The following is a 15,542-nucleotide window of genomic DNA, read 5'->3' as shown; positions in this document are numbered from 1 at the left end:
GCACCCCCCCAGCGCCCAGGCAGTGGCCATACCGTATTTTGTGGGAAAGACATCCTCATCTGTCACTAGCTTCTGCACCGAACTCATGACGAAGTCAACGTACTGAGGAGCAGTGCACTTGATCTTCTTTCCCCGCTCGTCATACCAGTAGTACTGTCTGTGGAGAGAAGGGACAGTGTCACCACATCACACTCTGCTCCTCAGCTACTCCTCCAAGGGGCTGTGTCCAACTAACATAAAACAGCTGCTACAGAAGAGATTCACTTCTTTCTGCATGGAAGAACCTGAGCTTGTGTTGGCTGATTTTGTCTCTCCCTGTCAGTCTAGGCCACAGTGCAGGTACAAGCACAGAAAGCCTTGCTGACAAGACTGCAAGGGGAGGAGCTCTGCTGAAGAGTGATAATATCCATGACAAGTTTGCATACAGTCTGTAGAACTGCACAGGAAGGCATTACTGAGTTGTATTTAAGGGGCAACAACATTGCACAGTGATGAACTGATAAATTTCTGATGCTTAACATCAGAGAGCATAAACAAGTTCTGTAGTGCAATACCGTGAAACAGTCAGACGGTGGCTCCAGAACACCACCTTTTCCAGCCTGGGGCTCTCCAGCACTGGCAGTGATTTCAGGTGTTCCAAATCCTCTTCCAAAATGCAACCAGGGGAAGTTTTCAGGCCCCTTCTGCACATCCACACCAGTGTGTGTTTGAACTCTGTTCCTTGTGTTACAGTTACAGACTCCCCAAACACCTGAATTTACACGTGATTCTGCCACCAGTGAATACTCCTGTTGGATCTTAACAGGAGATACTAGCCCTTCAAAAGCAACCATAATTCAATCAGTTAGCCATAATAACTTTGATTTCCTACAGCCATCCCTCAGCTGACAGACAATCTGAAGGCTACAAAACAACTAAATGTTTGTTCCTTTTTTAAAAATAGTCATGGTTAATTAAAGCATCTCTAACTGCTACCGAGAGCAGCTACCCACTTGATTAGGCAGACAGTGAGAAATGTTTTACAGATAAAGAATTCAGGAAAACACTTTTTAAGTTTTTATTCCTATGTCACATTAGACAAGCCTTGAGTTTCAGTTCCAGTTTGTGAACTTTCTTCAGAAAGTCTAAGCTCAAGGCACAGTCCTCTATCATGATAGGGCTGATAAGAAATCTATTGTATTGGTCTTCCCCAATGACACCGTTCACACCCCAAGCCGTATGAAAACGAGGAAGCTGCAGAAATAAGTAGAGGAGTTCAAGTTAGGAGAGGAAAAGCAACTGCAAAGTAGTTCTGCAAACATTAAGGTTTTAGACTTTTTCTTTCAGCTCCTTTTCACTATGTAGTATTTGGTCACTCTGTCCTTTACTAGAGAGACAAGGATTGACTGCAAAATTTCGTAAAAAGGTGAGTGGGTGAAAACAGCAGGAGTCAAAAGTTCTTTTCAGAGCTATGTCAGGCATCAAACCCAGGACTTGGGCCCTTAGGCACAGACTGTGCTCACTTCCTTTGTACAATCCACCTCTACGGAATTACACAATGTAGTGCACCAACACAACCTTCTTTGCCAACTCCTGCAGTGAGAGACAGACCCAGGCAATCCAGCCTTATTCTGGGTCTTAAGACAGTGCTTGTCACCAGGAGCAGAGGCAGCCTGCACCACTCTACCCCAGCAGTTCTCTCCTGCCCCAGGAATCCTCAACTGCAAGACAGGAAGCACAGTTTAGAGCTGCCCTTAGGTGCAAAACTGAGTGTTGATAATTGGATTTTAGTCAAAAGAAACAATTTGGCAACTGTACAAGTTCACTTATATTCTCATGTAAGAGAATAAGTCTGCTCTAGCATCCCACTGCCTAGCCTTTCTGCCTTTCCTTGAAAATTAGGAAATTATTATGCAAAATTGGAATGAAACTGAAGAATCATTAACAGTAAGGGGATAACTACAAGGACTGTCCTGTTGGGAAATTATTATGCAAAACTGGAATGAAACTGAAGAATCATTAACAGTATAATAACTACATATAACAGGGGATAACTACAAGGACTGTCCTGTTCATTAGAGTAATGTGTTTTCCTCATGTTTCAGGTGCTGTTGAACAGATTTCCCAGCTCTCAGGGGAAGAGAGGAGTGAGCCCCTGACGTGCCATGAACATCTCGCACCTGGTACATGGCCTCCACCCACGCTGCAGTTATCTCCAAGAGCAGGATAGCAGCAGTCTGGGGCCGTGGAAGGGCTCACTTGGGCACAGAAGCCTAATTGCATTCCACCACTGGCACTGTGACAGCACAGTCCCATATTAGGGAATGGATGGGAAGCAGAAAGGACAAGAGGATGAGACTTAAGGGCACTTTTCAAAAATTGCAGATTTAAATCTCCCCAGTATGGAGAGTATGAGGAATCTGCAGCTCTGTTCTAAATCCCAGGGAGAAATGACTATGGGTTTACCAGAGAAGAGCCTGTGATGCAAATAATGAAGCATAACACATGTGAAATCATAAATGAAATCACAATACTGCATTTTAATATACGTATGTACTTTATCCCTTTTCCTCTAAAACATTCTGGGCTGGTGTTGATGACACAGAATCCAAGACAGAACAGGAGTTACACCAATTTACAAGAAAGGCTTTTGGATGGAGGGAAAAGCATATAGAGTGGAAATTATTTTGCCTGGAAAGGAAGGAGAGCGAGCCCTGGTAGAAACACCAAAAAACAGGCAACATGAAGAAAGCAGGATAGAAATCCAGAGGCAGGAATATAGTGCTTGTGTGCAGCTGGAACAGCTTTGATGGTTTCACAGGGGCTAAGCAGTGTTTGGATGGCAGAGAAGAGAAAGGAGGCATCATGTAAAATCATATAGCTGAGGGAACTTAAATTTAAGAAAATGTAAAACTTACAAATTTGAATTGAGCACTCTAGGAGGAAATCCCCTCCACATGCAGAGACATTAAAGGCAAGATAAACATGAGAAAGGAGACAAGAGTGATAAGAGTTATCAATTAAGGGATTTCACTGGACAAAAACATTTTGGAAGGTGGGCTTCCTGAAAGTTTGCATCTATCCTTCATTTCTGCCTCAGGAGTTTTGAAGACATCCTTTTATGTACAGCACTTATATAGGCTCTTATTTATTACACTCACTGCAGCACTTTGAGGAGTTTTACCTAAATGTCAGCTAGAAAACCAGTTTATAGCTCAGGGTGCTTTAAAGCTGGTTTGTGTAATAATAAGCTATAAAGCACACTAAATTTTAACAGCAAATACTGTATTAAAATATAGTACCTGCTTTACAACAAGTGATAAACATATTAATGAGCAAAATTGAGTAATTCCCAATGTTGTATTCATTCACCCTCATTAAAGTTTGAGGATAACTGGCCACTATGGTGTTTCTCTTGGCACTATCCCACCTTGCCAGCAAATGCTTCCATCTGTTCTACACTGAGACAAAGTTTTGGTCAGATGTCTCCTAGTGACCGTAAGCAGAAATTCTCCTCCTTGCTGTGTGCAGATGGCTGTGCTATCTCATGTATCTGACAGAGGGCTGAAAGCTGCATCTGTCTGCAGTTTGTCACTTGGCTGCAGCTTCTCTCTGGTGTTAAAACCTTCCCTCAAATATTTAACTTCAACCAGTGCTTATTGTGCCAGCAAATACTTTAAATTTAGGACTGGGTACTTGCAGTGCAATTTGAATGTCAAGTAACTTGACAAGCAACCAGTTCTCAGTAGTTACTTGAACATCTCAACCATAAATAAAAAAGCCTTTCTTAGGCATGACCAGAATGGTGTGATCCAAAATGTATTATAAAGAATTCAGCAGGGAAAATATAAAAGTGGAACAGAATGCAGACTTTCACATGGAACTACCCAAGAAATCAGCATGGGAAACAATGGCAAACTGCACCTTAATTCCAAGGTCCTGTAATTCTATGGCAATCTTATATAGCCAGATGGTATTTTATTCCAAAGGAGAGCAACAAACAGATCATGGCCACAGAAGGCTAAGCCTGCAGTGTCCATCAGGCTAATCAGGAGCTGACACCAGTGTTCAGGTGTCTCTCTACACTGGAGAGAGGTCCAAGGCACACTAAGCCACACAACTGGTGCTTCTCCAACACAACAAGCACATCGTCAGCTTACCAGAGCTAGGAAAGGCAGAACAAAAAGATCAGGATTTGGAGAACACAATTATGAAAGGAGCCCACAAAGCTGAACTGTGCAGAGGTGTGTAGGCAGCTGATCTCACCTTGGTGGCTTTTTCACAGACCCACACACTTGCTAGAAGCAAGCAGCCTCCAGTGTGCAAACGTGAATCAGCCACCTGCCCCAAGTACAGGAAGGTACTGAGGTTGTTATGATTTAGCTACACACAAGCCATTTCAAGTGCTTCACCCAAGTGTAGACATGCTTCCTGTTATTCCCAAACAGCACAATTTTTCAGTTTTCCAAAACAGAGGATAGGAACATTCTGCTATCAGTCCCTACCACTAAAAATACAGGCTACAGCTGCAGTTGCCTACAGGCAACTTCCTCTCTTTATTCTGCAGCACAAGGTGCTTACAGAGAACTCTTGTAAAAGACTCACTAGAGCAGAATGGAGCAACACTAATGCAGGATCCCAATCACCACCTCCTTTTAGCCACTATTTCCCACCAGCCAAGTGGATAAACAGTTGAACTCTGTGCTTGGGACTGCCAGTGCTACATCAGGAATTTAAACATGAGCATGCTTAGGAACAAGAATCAACAAAATACTCATCTTACTGCTCACCATTGCTTATTTAGAGACAGGCTGTCTCCTTTTGATAAAATCTGGGTCCAGCAGAGATTTATTACTTTCTCTTCCAGCTTGGTTTCAAAGTCTCTAGCATGGCCTTTAACTCTCTGACAGTTATCATTCCACCTTCTATATGCAAAAATACCCTCCATACACTTTGCATGCTTTTAAGTGCTCTCAAAGAAAGCCCCTGATAATAATTTTATGTCTACAAGATAGACCAGTGCATTAGGCTAGGCTTTCCTTCTAAGAATTATGTAATGACTGTCAGAGATACAATATAGAAGTTCTATTGCATACATTCCCTGGGATGCTGTTTGATGTACTATGACATTACTGCCCAGCTGTCTCTTTTAAAATCCATCTCAAGTAAATTAATCCCAGGAAAAGCAAGAGGAGGGAAGAAAAGGACTATCAACACATGTTGGAGGGAAAAACCCAAAACACAACAGGCATATTCATACTTGACTGGATCTCATATTCCACCACGTTGGACTGTGCTCATCAGGAGCAGAAGTTTATTTTAACTTTTTTTTTATATTCACACTGTCTAGTAACACTACAAAGCTTCCTCTCAGAACTAACTGCTAGTCAGTGTTAAAATCTTCTAAGTTCTCAAGGTGGAAAAATGCCAAACCAAAAAGTTTTCCTTACTCTTGCAAAGCTGCCACTTGTGTCCTCTGTGCCCAGGGGCTCAGGCAGAGCGCCTGTGGCTCACGTCAGGCTAGAGGTTATCCACCAGCAGCCTGGAGCTGTGTCAGCATTCCAGCTCTCAGAAGCAGCCTCTGAGGTTTTCACAACTCACCTCTCCTGCCCTGCCTTCCCTGGAACCACAGCACTGTAACCAGTACGGACAGTCCTGCCCTGCCCTAGCTCAGGAGCACACTCTGTGTGGGTTCTTCCATGAGCAGCTGCCCTGCAGGCTCAGGGCTGAGCTCTGCGTGGCAGGGGCACAACAAAGGACATGGGGACCTGTGGCTCGGCCAGGTGACACTCAGAGAGACAGCAGGAGCTGACAACACCCCAAGACTCACTCAGGCTTTTTCAATTATAAAAGAGAGACTATAAAAGGCCAGAGCTTCCTGTGTTTGGGGCCTCATGTGGAGGCACTGGATCGAGCTGTTAGGAGGTTATTTAGTTACTGTACCAAGTTAATTTTAAGGATCTGGATATTGGAGACTCTGCTATGGAAAACCTGGATCAAGCCAGTATGAAAAGCTGGTCTGAGGGAGTGTGGGGTGTATAGCTGTGAAGGGGCCCTGGTCCCAGCTCACAACTGACTGCCATAGTGGCTCCTGGATGGTCAGACAAGGAAGGTTCCTTAACACCTTCCTTTCCCTCTCCCCCAAGCACACACATGGTCATCTGCCTCTCTGATCTGACCTTATAAAGCCAGCTTAGAGCACTCAGAGATTCTCATCCTTCTAGTCCTCCACAAAACCAGATTTCCACCACATTTCCCTGCTGAAGGGAGAGAAGAGGATGCACAGCTGACACATTCTCAACAAGCAGAGACCTGCTGTAAAACACTTGCCCAGTGCCATCCAATACCAATATCCTCCCCCAGGAGACTCTGAAGACATGGAAACCTTGCACATGTAATAAATGAAATATTGACTTACGTATTGCACACTGCCATGGTCTGACATGACTCTCCTGTACAGAATTCTGAGATTGTACTATACTGTAAGTTGATGTGATGAAAGAAAGTTGTTGCTGAAAAATAAATGAAGGAAAGACATTCAGAAGTAAAATACTTTCAAACACTGGTTATCCTCCAGACAATTATTTAAATACAGCAAGTGAAACAACCTCAGCCTTCATCTTGCATACAAATTTAAACATGATTTAGCTAAATGAGCCTAATGATGAACTGCAAAACAAAGAGGTACACAGAATGAAAGCTCTTGTTTTGATTTAAGATGAAAGCACCATGATGCATTCGCTCTTATTACTCACAAAGCAGAAAGACTGGAAAGTGTCTCCGTCATCAGCCTCACCTTTACAGTAGAATACTCTGCTGTAAGCTGAAGGCAAACAATTTGCTACATTCTTTTGAAGTCAGACTTAAAATCTACAGCGGCTAGAAAACAGCACTATTAGTTTTCAAAACACGTCTCCTTGTAAAAACAACCAGCATGAAACCTAGTACGCTTCCACTTTTTAAAAATCTCCTGAGATAATTTAACTTCTTAATATTTCTCATGGGGCACCTCACTTTTTTCTTAATGAGTCTCTATAAACTTTCCTAGTGTGCAGTTTAAAGTAGTTTCTTGCTACTACCACACAGTGTTGAAAACATAAACAAGAGTGGGCCATAGATGCAGGTGAGGACAGGCAGGAGCAGCCCAGGAAAGTACAGCAAATCAGGGCTGAAGTGCACAGGTACAGCATTCAGTCACAGTAGCTGGTCACATCTCTGAATTTCAGCCTGTCTACTGTTGAAATCCACAGTAATTCCCCCAAAATTTGGGAGGAGTGGGGAGGAAAAAACCTGACCAAAACACTTCACAACTTCTGGCTTTAGGCATAAGTTGCTTTACATACAAGCCTTTAGAAACTCCATTTTTACAATGCTTCTGGAAGATTAGTAGCTGGAGTCAGAAACATGCAGAACCAGCCAGTTTAGCAAGCAGTCAACGGGGATCTTGATGGTTCTGCAAAGAGCATCCAAAACTGCAGTGCCCTCAGTGCCACAGGGAGGGGGCTGGAAGGAGGAAATGCATCAAGGCTTTCATGCTGCTGAGCACAGCTGGGCTGTGTGTGAGACAGCTTAATTACCACTCAAGGTATAATGACATGCATTACACAGTAAGCATAAATAGTCACTGAGTGTTTTTCTAAGCACTGAAAACAGCAAAAAGAGTGAATGAATGGCCTCTTGAGGATGGACAGCAAGCTCAGAGTTGTATGAACATAATACTCACTGTTGCTGGCAAGCCACTCGTTGAGGTCTATTTCCCGTGGTAACATCACTAGTTCCTTAAATTCAAAGTCGGTAATTCTGGATTTTGTGTATTCTGGCTCTAGGTAAAGTTTCTTCTCTTCTGGTGCTGGCTTCTTACCATTTGGCTTTCCCTTGGACTTCCTGCAAAAGATTAAAAAAGAGAGAAGTGGTGTTAGTTCTACTGTTGAACAGCTACAGAAACCTGAAAGCAGCTGGTTCATCCGAACTCCTGTATTTGCCTTTACCACTGCTCCTCCTGCATTCCCTTCCCCAGCAGCTTCATTTTGCTGCTCCATCTCCCCTGCCCTTTGGCCAGATGAGATTGCAAACTCCTGGGAGAGCACTGGTCTGTCCTCAGGCCTGTGACCAGTGGTGACAGCAGGACAGCTCTGTGCCTGAAGGAGCCCATGTGAGGACCAACAACCTGCCACATCACACAGTTCCTGGTCACCTGCAGAACAGGAGTCTGAGAAACAGCAAACCTGGCTGCTGCAAAAGATAGCTGCAAAAGCTGGTGCTGCTCATTCAAGCCTACAGCATCCCTTGCTCTCTAGCCCCATCAGAAGCTTTCTTAAGTGAACATCTGTGACTCCAGCTAAAAGCAGTAATAACCACAAAAAATATCTATTTTCTCAATTCTACGGTTACTTGGGACAGAACGAGTTGAGTTCATGTTTTTCTGGAAACCCTTGGGAATGTAATGCATTTATGAAATAATCTTCCATTTGGATTTATAAAAGCACAGCAATCACATTCCATGAAAGATGTTTATCTCCATGGCATATTGTGACTTTTCATCTCCCATCTGTAAAGTGTTTGCTGTCATCACTAGACTGTTCCTCTCACTTGTTTTTTAAATAAACTCTCAACCCAATCCTGGACCAGGGATTCAGTAGGAAGGACAGTGAGTCAAGCACTTTGGTCTTTTAGGCTATGTGGTCAAACATCCATGTGTTCCTACAGTTAAAAAATCCAACTACGCAGAGATGGAAGATCTATTTAACGGTGAGGCACAATCACAGGACAATACTGCTGTCCATTATAATATAAAAACAAGGAAGAGATGCCAGCTCTTTTTTAATGTCAGGCTGTCTTCATTGAAGTGATTTTTAAGGATCTACAAAGCCAAGACAAGCCCACCTTTGCAGATGACTACATTAAGTTTGCTGTCAAAACTCATTGAGATATCATCCAAAGGAAACAGACCTCACACTTTGGCTCTTAAAACACTTAAATGATCTTCCAACTGTGTTCCTGTCTGAGACACATGCAGGCTTAATTTTTGTTGTGAGGATATGATACACATCTTTCCTGGAATGGTGTTTGAAGTCTCAGTGCTCTTATTAAAGGAAATACGATCACTCAGTTTTCTCTATTCATGGGCTCTTTACTGATCTGTTTATTAAACCCATCTTCAGAAAGATTCATCATCCACATAATCCCTTCTGGAGCAGGGAGACACCGAGATGTGCCTTCCGCAGGAAAGCAGCACTTTAACTTTGGTCACCAGCACTGCCAGTGCTCACTGTCTTAAACTTGTGTCACATGTCTCTCTAAACAGTAAATTAAGACTAGAGGGACATCAGAAAGGCCACCAGGAAGGAAAACCAAGGAAAACTTGGTGACAGCAGCACAATATACCCTTACAGGCTCATGATGTATTTACAGAGATGTGCAGGAAGCACTGCAGCAGGTGTCTGGCAGGGAGCAGATGGTCACATCTTTTTTCCTATGTTAACGAGAAAGGTGGGTTTAAGAGGGGATGCCTGTGACATCTTTTTAAATAATACAACATAGAACATCTTTCTAAAGAATATAAATACAGAACGAAAACAAACTAAAGGACTAATTGTCATAGCTGCTCCACAAGGGGATGTTTTAGGACATGAGAATCAGTTGTTCCTCGGTGCAAGGCTCTCAATACAGAGGGGTTACTCGGTTAGATAACAGCTCCTGGTTGTCAGACTATTTCTGTCTTCAAACCCTTGCATTTGCTACATTTAGTGGTTTCTGGGTTTAGTTAGGCTGGGGAGGGAGGGGGCCAGGATTCTGGCATTCAAGGATAAATTGATTTTTTTTTTTTAGTTAAATTATAGTTCTAGTTAACAGTCATGCAGAAAATACCGTCAGCTTCTGAGACTGGTTTGACAAACCACATCAACCACAACTGGGGAAAAAAGTTATCAGTGAGAAGTAGTTTGGATAGAGTTTCTGTCTTTGCTGTAGTTCATGATAATTAAACCAAGGGCCCCAGGTTAGGGCTGTGCCACATCAGCTAAGAGCAGTCTTCTGTAAGGAGGAGGAGGGAAGAGAGACAAAGAGGTCAAAGACAGTCTGTCAGATTCAGGCTGTGGAGGGAAACCACAGAAGGAAGCAAGACACAGAGACTGAGGCAAGCCTTCCATCACATGGGAATGGGTGGGGTGTACCTCAGCCTCACTGCAGCATCTCTTCCCCATTTCAAGAGAATAAACAAAAATTCAACACTAAATATATTTCACAAGTTTGCTACTGCAAACAACTACACTGTCCTCTGATTTTCACACAAATGTCAATCCTCTGTTAGATCAGTACACGCAGCCACTTGGGAGTCTTTTAAATAGATTGTGTAAGTCTTTCCACAACTGCCTTGTGCTGGAACTGAAGCACTTCAAACAAAAGCTTCCTGAAAAATCCCGTGCTCTGTCCCTTTCCAAAGCTTTGGCTTGGTTTAAAAAAGAACCTCTTGGATATCACCTCAGAACCTGCAATATACCCAGAATCACTGCTGTCAAAGGATTTATTCACACCACTGAAACCTGAATGTCAAATTGCCATGTGCAGCACAAGCATCTTGTTAACCTTTTGCAGCTTCTGAGACCACAGCAAGACTACAGAAGTTGTTTACACCAGCACATTTCCATGTCCTGCATGCAGTGCAGCTGGGACACTACATGGCCCCAGTACTTTAAGTACAAAGTAACAAAAAAACAAAAACAAAACAAAACAAAAAAAAATCAAATCAAAACAAAACAAAAAAAAATAAAATCCAGCCTTGAGAATGTTATTTTGAACTGGGCCAGGTATCACTCTCCAGTTAGGCAACACTTAGGTTCTAGTGACTTACTGAAATTAATTGAGTCATGCTCAGTCTAGGCTGTAAAACTGTGGCTTTCATTTGGGAACTATCAATACCGGCCCTGGTGTAAAGCATTTTCTTTTTATATTTAAAAACCCCTGTTTTAGAAACACAGTTACACATGATTAAGAATCAACCAAGAATACTTCCATATTCCAGATAAACCAAAGCTTATTCATTCACCATCACCAGGATTACAAAATAGTGCAAAGTTTAGGAATAAACTTCCTTCCCTCTGCTCAGGCCTACATCCAAGCTCACTGCTGTTTCAAAAACCTGTTAAGACAACACCAGCTGGACTCAACTCCAGGGGTATGAAGTGAAACATCCATTACCTCCTTTCTGTGAGTTCTTCTTATGCAAGATGCCTTCCTTAATTTTTCATTTTATGTTTAAAGTACACAAATACAAAAAATAGTCAAGAACAATAGTTTTACTGTTCTATTCAGGAAACACGAAAATTCATCACCTGCAAATGACTGTTTATTGGAAAACATAACTAAGTGTCATCTAAGACCACAAAAAAGAGCAGAATTTTCAAAACACATCTATAGGCACCTCAAGTCCTGATTCAAGTTTACACAAGTCTTTCTTCAAAAATTAGAGAATTCTGCTAAATTTGTCTTAACATGTCCATGCCACATCAACTGTATCACCCAAGCAGCTGCAGAAGTAGCTGTTATGCAGCAGTTTGGTGGTCTGTCCACAGCTTACACAAGTCCTGTCTATCAGTACTTAAATACTAAAATTAAGGAACGAAACATCTTTAGGGAATCCAAAGAGACATCACTCCACAGTTTTTACTGACAGGCAAACCAGAGTACAAACTAATCCCGCAGACAATACCCATGCCAGGACTGCCTCTGGTCTTGGGCACTCAATTGAACGTGGTGCCACAGGCCAGGTCACACCCAAAAATAAATTTCAGAGAGGGAAAAGTGATGGGAAATGGCAGAAGAGCGATGGCTTGCCTGAAGTCTTGGAAGAAGGTTCAGCAAACTGGCGCCAGGCCAAGACTACAACACTAATGCTGCTATAGCAGGGCTGCCATACTCAGCCTTGTGTGCAGCTAGAACAGAACACACATCAGCTGCAAGTTTGCCTGGATTTCACTGGAGATAGGTAGAAGACACTCACCAAGTGCCAGCCCACTGATCATTTTCCCCCCTAGTCTAACTGCTTTGTTAAGATCGAAGAAAATTGCCAATTTCCCAGCTTGCTTTCTTATCCCAACGTCAGTCAATAAAGATCCTCCTCTTTCTCTGTCATTTCCTTCTTGATCACATGCTCAGTAGTTTCTTGGTTTAAAAAGCCCTGCACTTCAGAGCATCTTCAAAGCACCATCAAGGTTTAGTTTTAATACCACCAGGAAGTGTTATTCCCATTTCAGGGCAGACTGTGGCTGTAAGGTTTGAGGCTGATTGATGGTACAAATGCTAAAGATGTGCTTCAGTGTAAACCAACGTGGTTTGTTTGTAAAGAAGCACATATGAATCAATCTGATTTAGCTGAAGAAGGACCAGGGACTTAATGTTCCCACATCCCAATGTGGATGTGCTTCATAACCTGATGTAGTTCACATCACTTTGGAGCTGTACCAGGCATCCATGGCTCTGGTCATGCACATGATTTATTCTGAGGCTGATCACACAGAGGGAAGACAAATGATTTATTAAATGCCAAACTTCCCTAAACTGACCATGCTATTTTAGATGATCTCTACCAGTTCAAGATTCCTTTTTTTTTTTCCAGAGGAAACCAGCACAGCTAGAATAATTTCTTGCTGTCCCCAGCAAGCTGTGCAGCTTCTCCAATTGCATCTGAAACTGAAATCTCCTCAAGGACAACTGATGATACTTTGATCCCCCTTCTCTATCCTCCAAACCAAACTAACTGTCCTTGGGATGAATGGATGTTTACTTTTTCTTTTGGAAGTACATGTTATCAGTGGGTTTTCTCATTTTAGTCTGGCATATTAAAATGGAAATAAGAGTAACTTTAGAAAGTTAAAGAAGTTATTTTAAAAGCCTATAGTGGTGATGACCAGAGCTGCAGGCAAAACTCCCATCACTCTCTCTGGATCATGCACCAGTTTCAGATTCCAACCAAATCTCAAACACTCCAATTTCCATTGGAAAATTTACAGAACAGGTCTGACAGGCCTCACATGGCAAATCTGTCTCTGTTTGCAAATTCTAAACTTACAAGCCATCTCAAGTCTGTGAGGATGAAAATCACCATGGATCATGAACCTTACAGGCCAAAGACACGTATTTTGTGATTAATGTGGTGGGATTTTGTGGGCTTTTTTTAGCAGCTGACCCTATGCCTTACACAAGGTTAACTGCTATAATCCTAGCAATCCCCACAATTTCAGAAGAGAGCAAGTCTCCACTGTTGCCAGTCCAGCTGTGACATATTCCATTAGTGCTGATGAGAGTATAGCCCCACAGTCCACAGCAATGCACGCAAAAAAATGACAAAAAAAAACTGTTTTAAGGAACATCAAAACCAATAATGCCCACAAAATATTACAAAATTATATTAAAAACAACACTCAAGGGTTTGGGGTTATTTTCTAGTAACTTGGCTTGCACTTTATGATTTGTATAGTTCACAGTCTAGAAAAGTTTGGGTTTAAATGGTGCACTCCCAATCAGAACTTTTTACAGAGATTACTGTCTGTAACAGCAACACCATATTCCAAGTACATCTCTGCACACTGAACTAGCTGATATCTCAAACTATCTGGGCCTTTGATTTTTTTATCCTGTAATATTTTATTTCTTTTTGAAGTGGTGTGTTTCAAAACATGCACCACTATATGAAGTTATAAAATGAAGTAATCCTACCAAAACTTACTTTTTTGGCACTCTAAGGATAGGGGTTAGCTTCTTAAAAGACGAAATTAGAGAGGCAGTAAGACAACATTGTAGCAGTGTCCTTCAGGCCAAATTTTAAGAATTTTGTTTTTATTCTTCCAGGGAATAAGGGCTTAGAATTCAGAATTAAAGCTGTACTGGATGTTTGCATTTTAACTTCTCTTCCCTTCCTCGGCTAGGGAGGCAAAGGGAATGTGAGTGGAACAGAAGAGGGAGTAAAACACAGTAAGGCAAAACAATTCCAATATTCAAAGCCTCTCCCTTTAATGTACTCCCTTTGCAGAAAGGAAAAACACAGTGATTTCAGCCACGCACAGAAGGCTACAGCTTTGTAAGGTAAACCAGGTCAGCTGCTCACAGACATACTTTTTACCTTTATAGGCTTTTTATGTGGCCCTTTACTGGAAAGAAATTATCAGTTAATTTCTGGTTACAAACACTCTGCGTAAGCACGGGAGTCCTGAACCCATTCATAGCAGGAAGGAAACAGTTTTATGAGCCGAAATTTACGAGTCCAAGTGACAAGAACAATGAAGAAGAAGCAGGTTACGCCAGTTCTTACAGGTCAGGAACAAACTCTTGAAGGCTGTCCAGTTTCCTACCCAGCAGCCCACTGCCTTTTCTCCTCAGTTAAGAGCAAGAACTGGAAACTTAGAAGGGTTACAGAGTTTAAATCCCTTCTTGGTAATTCAGTGTCTTTGTTTACTTGTACAGCATGCACAAAAAGGGGAATAACAGCTTCCTTCAAACATCAGTGGAGCTGCCCTTTCTTTGAGAACACTGCTAGAGATAATGTTTGTATTTCCCCTCTTTCTTTAAAACAGCACAAGATTAGCACCTCTAGAGGTTTTCTCTGCGATCCCATGTCCTGTTTTAACCCAGATCACTGCTTAGTCTTCAGCTGGACATGCCACGTGACAGCACACCCAGAACACAAATCCTGGATGTACACATCCACGTTCAGCGTTGGGAAAGAAAAGAACACCAGCATGGGAAAGGAAGCTGTGCAGGGTATTGGAAAGCAAGTCCAAATCCCAGTGCAGCATTCAGTGCAATTGTTCACAGATTGCTGTGGACAGTGCTTTTCTCCAAGGCTGCACAAGGGAAGGAGACCAAGCTTTTTAAGGCAGTCTCCATTCCAATCTCCTCTTGCCACAGGTCTCTGACAGACCCCTCTGACCTCAGCTTCATTTTCCCCTCTCCTGCCCCGGGTCAGCTCCAGGGCTTGGTTGCTGCACAGGTCTAAGGGGGCTGTGCAGCATAAAGCATCTTTGGCAGCATTGCTGGCCCTGCTTCTTCATTTTTGTTCTGTTTTTAAAAGTTACTAATAGTTTATTTAAGAGGAGGAGGAGGAAAGAAGAATGTACCCTACATGCCAGGGAAACTTTTTCTTCGGGATTCTCATAGTGGCTCTTTGCCTTAAAAGGGAATCTTTGCTTGGCCTCCGGATGCTCTGCTGTAAACAGTCGGTGCCAAGGCATGGCAGGCATGTTAAGGATGACAAGTGCCATAACATTATTTCATAATGCTGCTTCTCAACAGAAAGCCCAAAACATTCTGTAGGGCCAGACTGAGCTCCAGCTGGCGCTGCTGGAAAAGCAAGGAGAACACGGGGCACCTGGACCATGCCACGTCTGGTACATCAGGCCTTTCTGTGCCCTTCTGTAGGACTCCCCACCCACCTGCTGGTGAAGGGGCTGAGCACAAGTCTTACAGGGAACAGCTGACTGAGCTGGGCTTGTGTGACCAAGAGAAAAGGAGCCTCAGGCTACCTTACCACTCTACAACTACTGAAAGGCGATGGCAGCAAGAAAAGATGT

The 15,542-nt window shown here is 42.7% G+C and overlaps 1 protein-coding gene across 3 annotated transcripts in view; it reads right to left on the bottom strand.

Annotated features, from left to right (window-relative positions):
* The window catches only part of MOB2 (MOB kinase activator 2), a 109,280-nt gene that overhangs the window by 2,604 nt on the left and 91,134 nt on the right, over window positions 1-15,542 (bottom strand). For all 3 annotated transcript variants that reach the window (XM_039728309.1, XM_039728308.1, XM_039728307.1), the window contains exons 2-4: window positions 7,703-7,863; window positions 6,398-6,491; window positions 33-157 (exon numbers count right to left, since the gene is read on the bottom strand). In XM_039728309.1, coding sequence (XP_039584243.1) covers window positions 33-157; window positions 6,398-6,491; window positions 7,703-7,863 — 380 coding nt within the window. The remainder of the gene's footprint in view (window positions 1-32; window positions 158-6,397; window positions 6,492-7,702; window positions 7,864-15,542) is intronic.

This window comes from Passer montanus, unplaced genomic scaffold (assembly GCF_014805655.1).
Source record: "Passer montanus isolate IOZ18808 unplaced genomic scaffold, ASM1480565v1 scaffold65, whole genome shotgun sequence".
Classification (NCBI taxonomy): domain Eukaryota; kingdom Metazoa; phylum Chordata; class Aves; order Passeriformes; family Passeridae; genus Passer; species Passer montanus.
The sequence above is the reverse complement of the archived record's forward strand: the minus strand, read 5'-3'. Positions and strand labels throughout refer to the sequence as shown.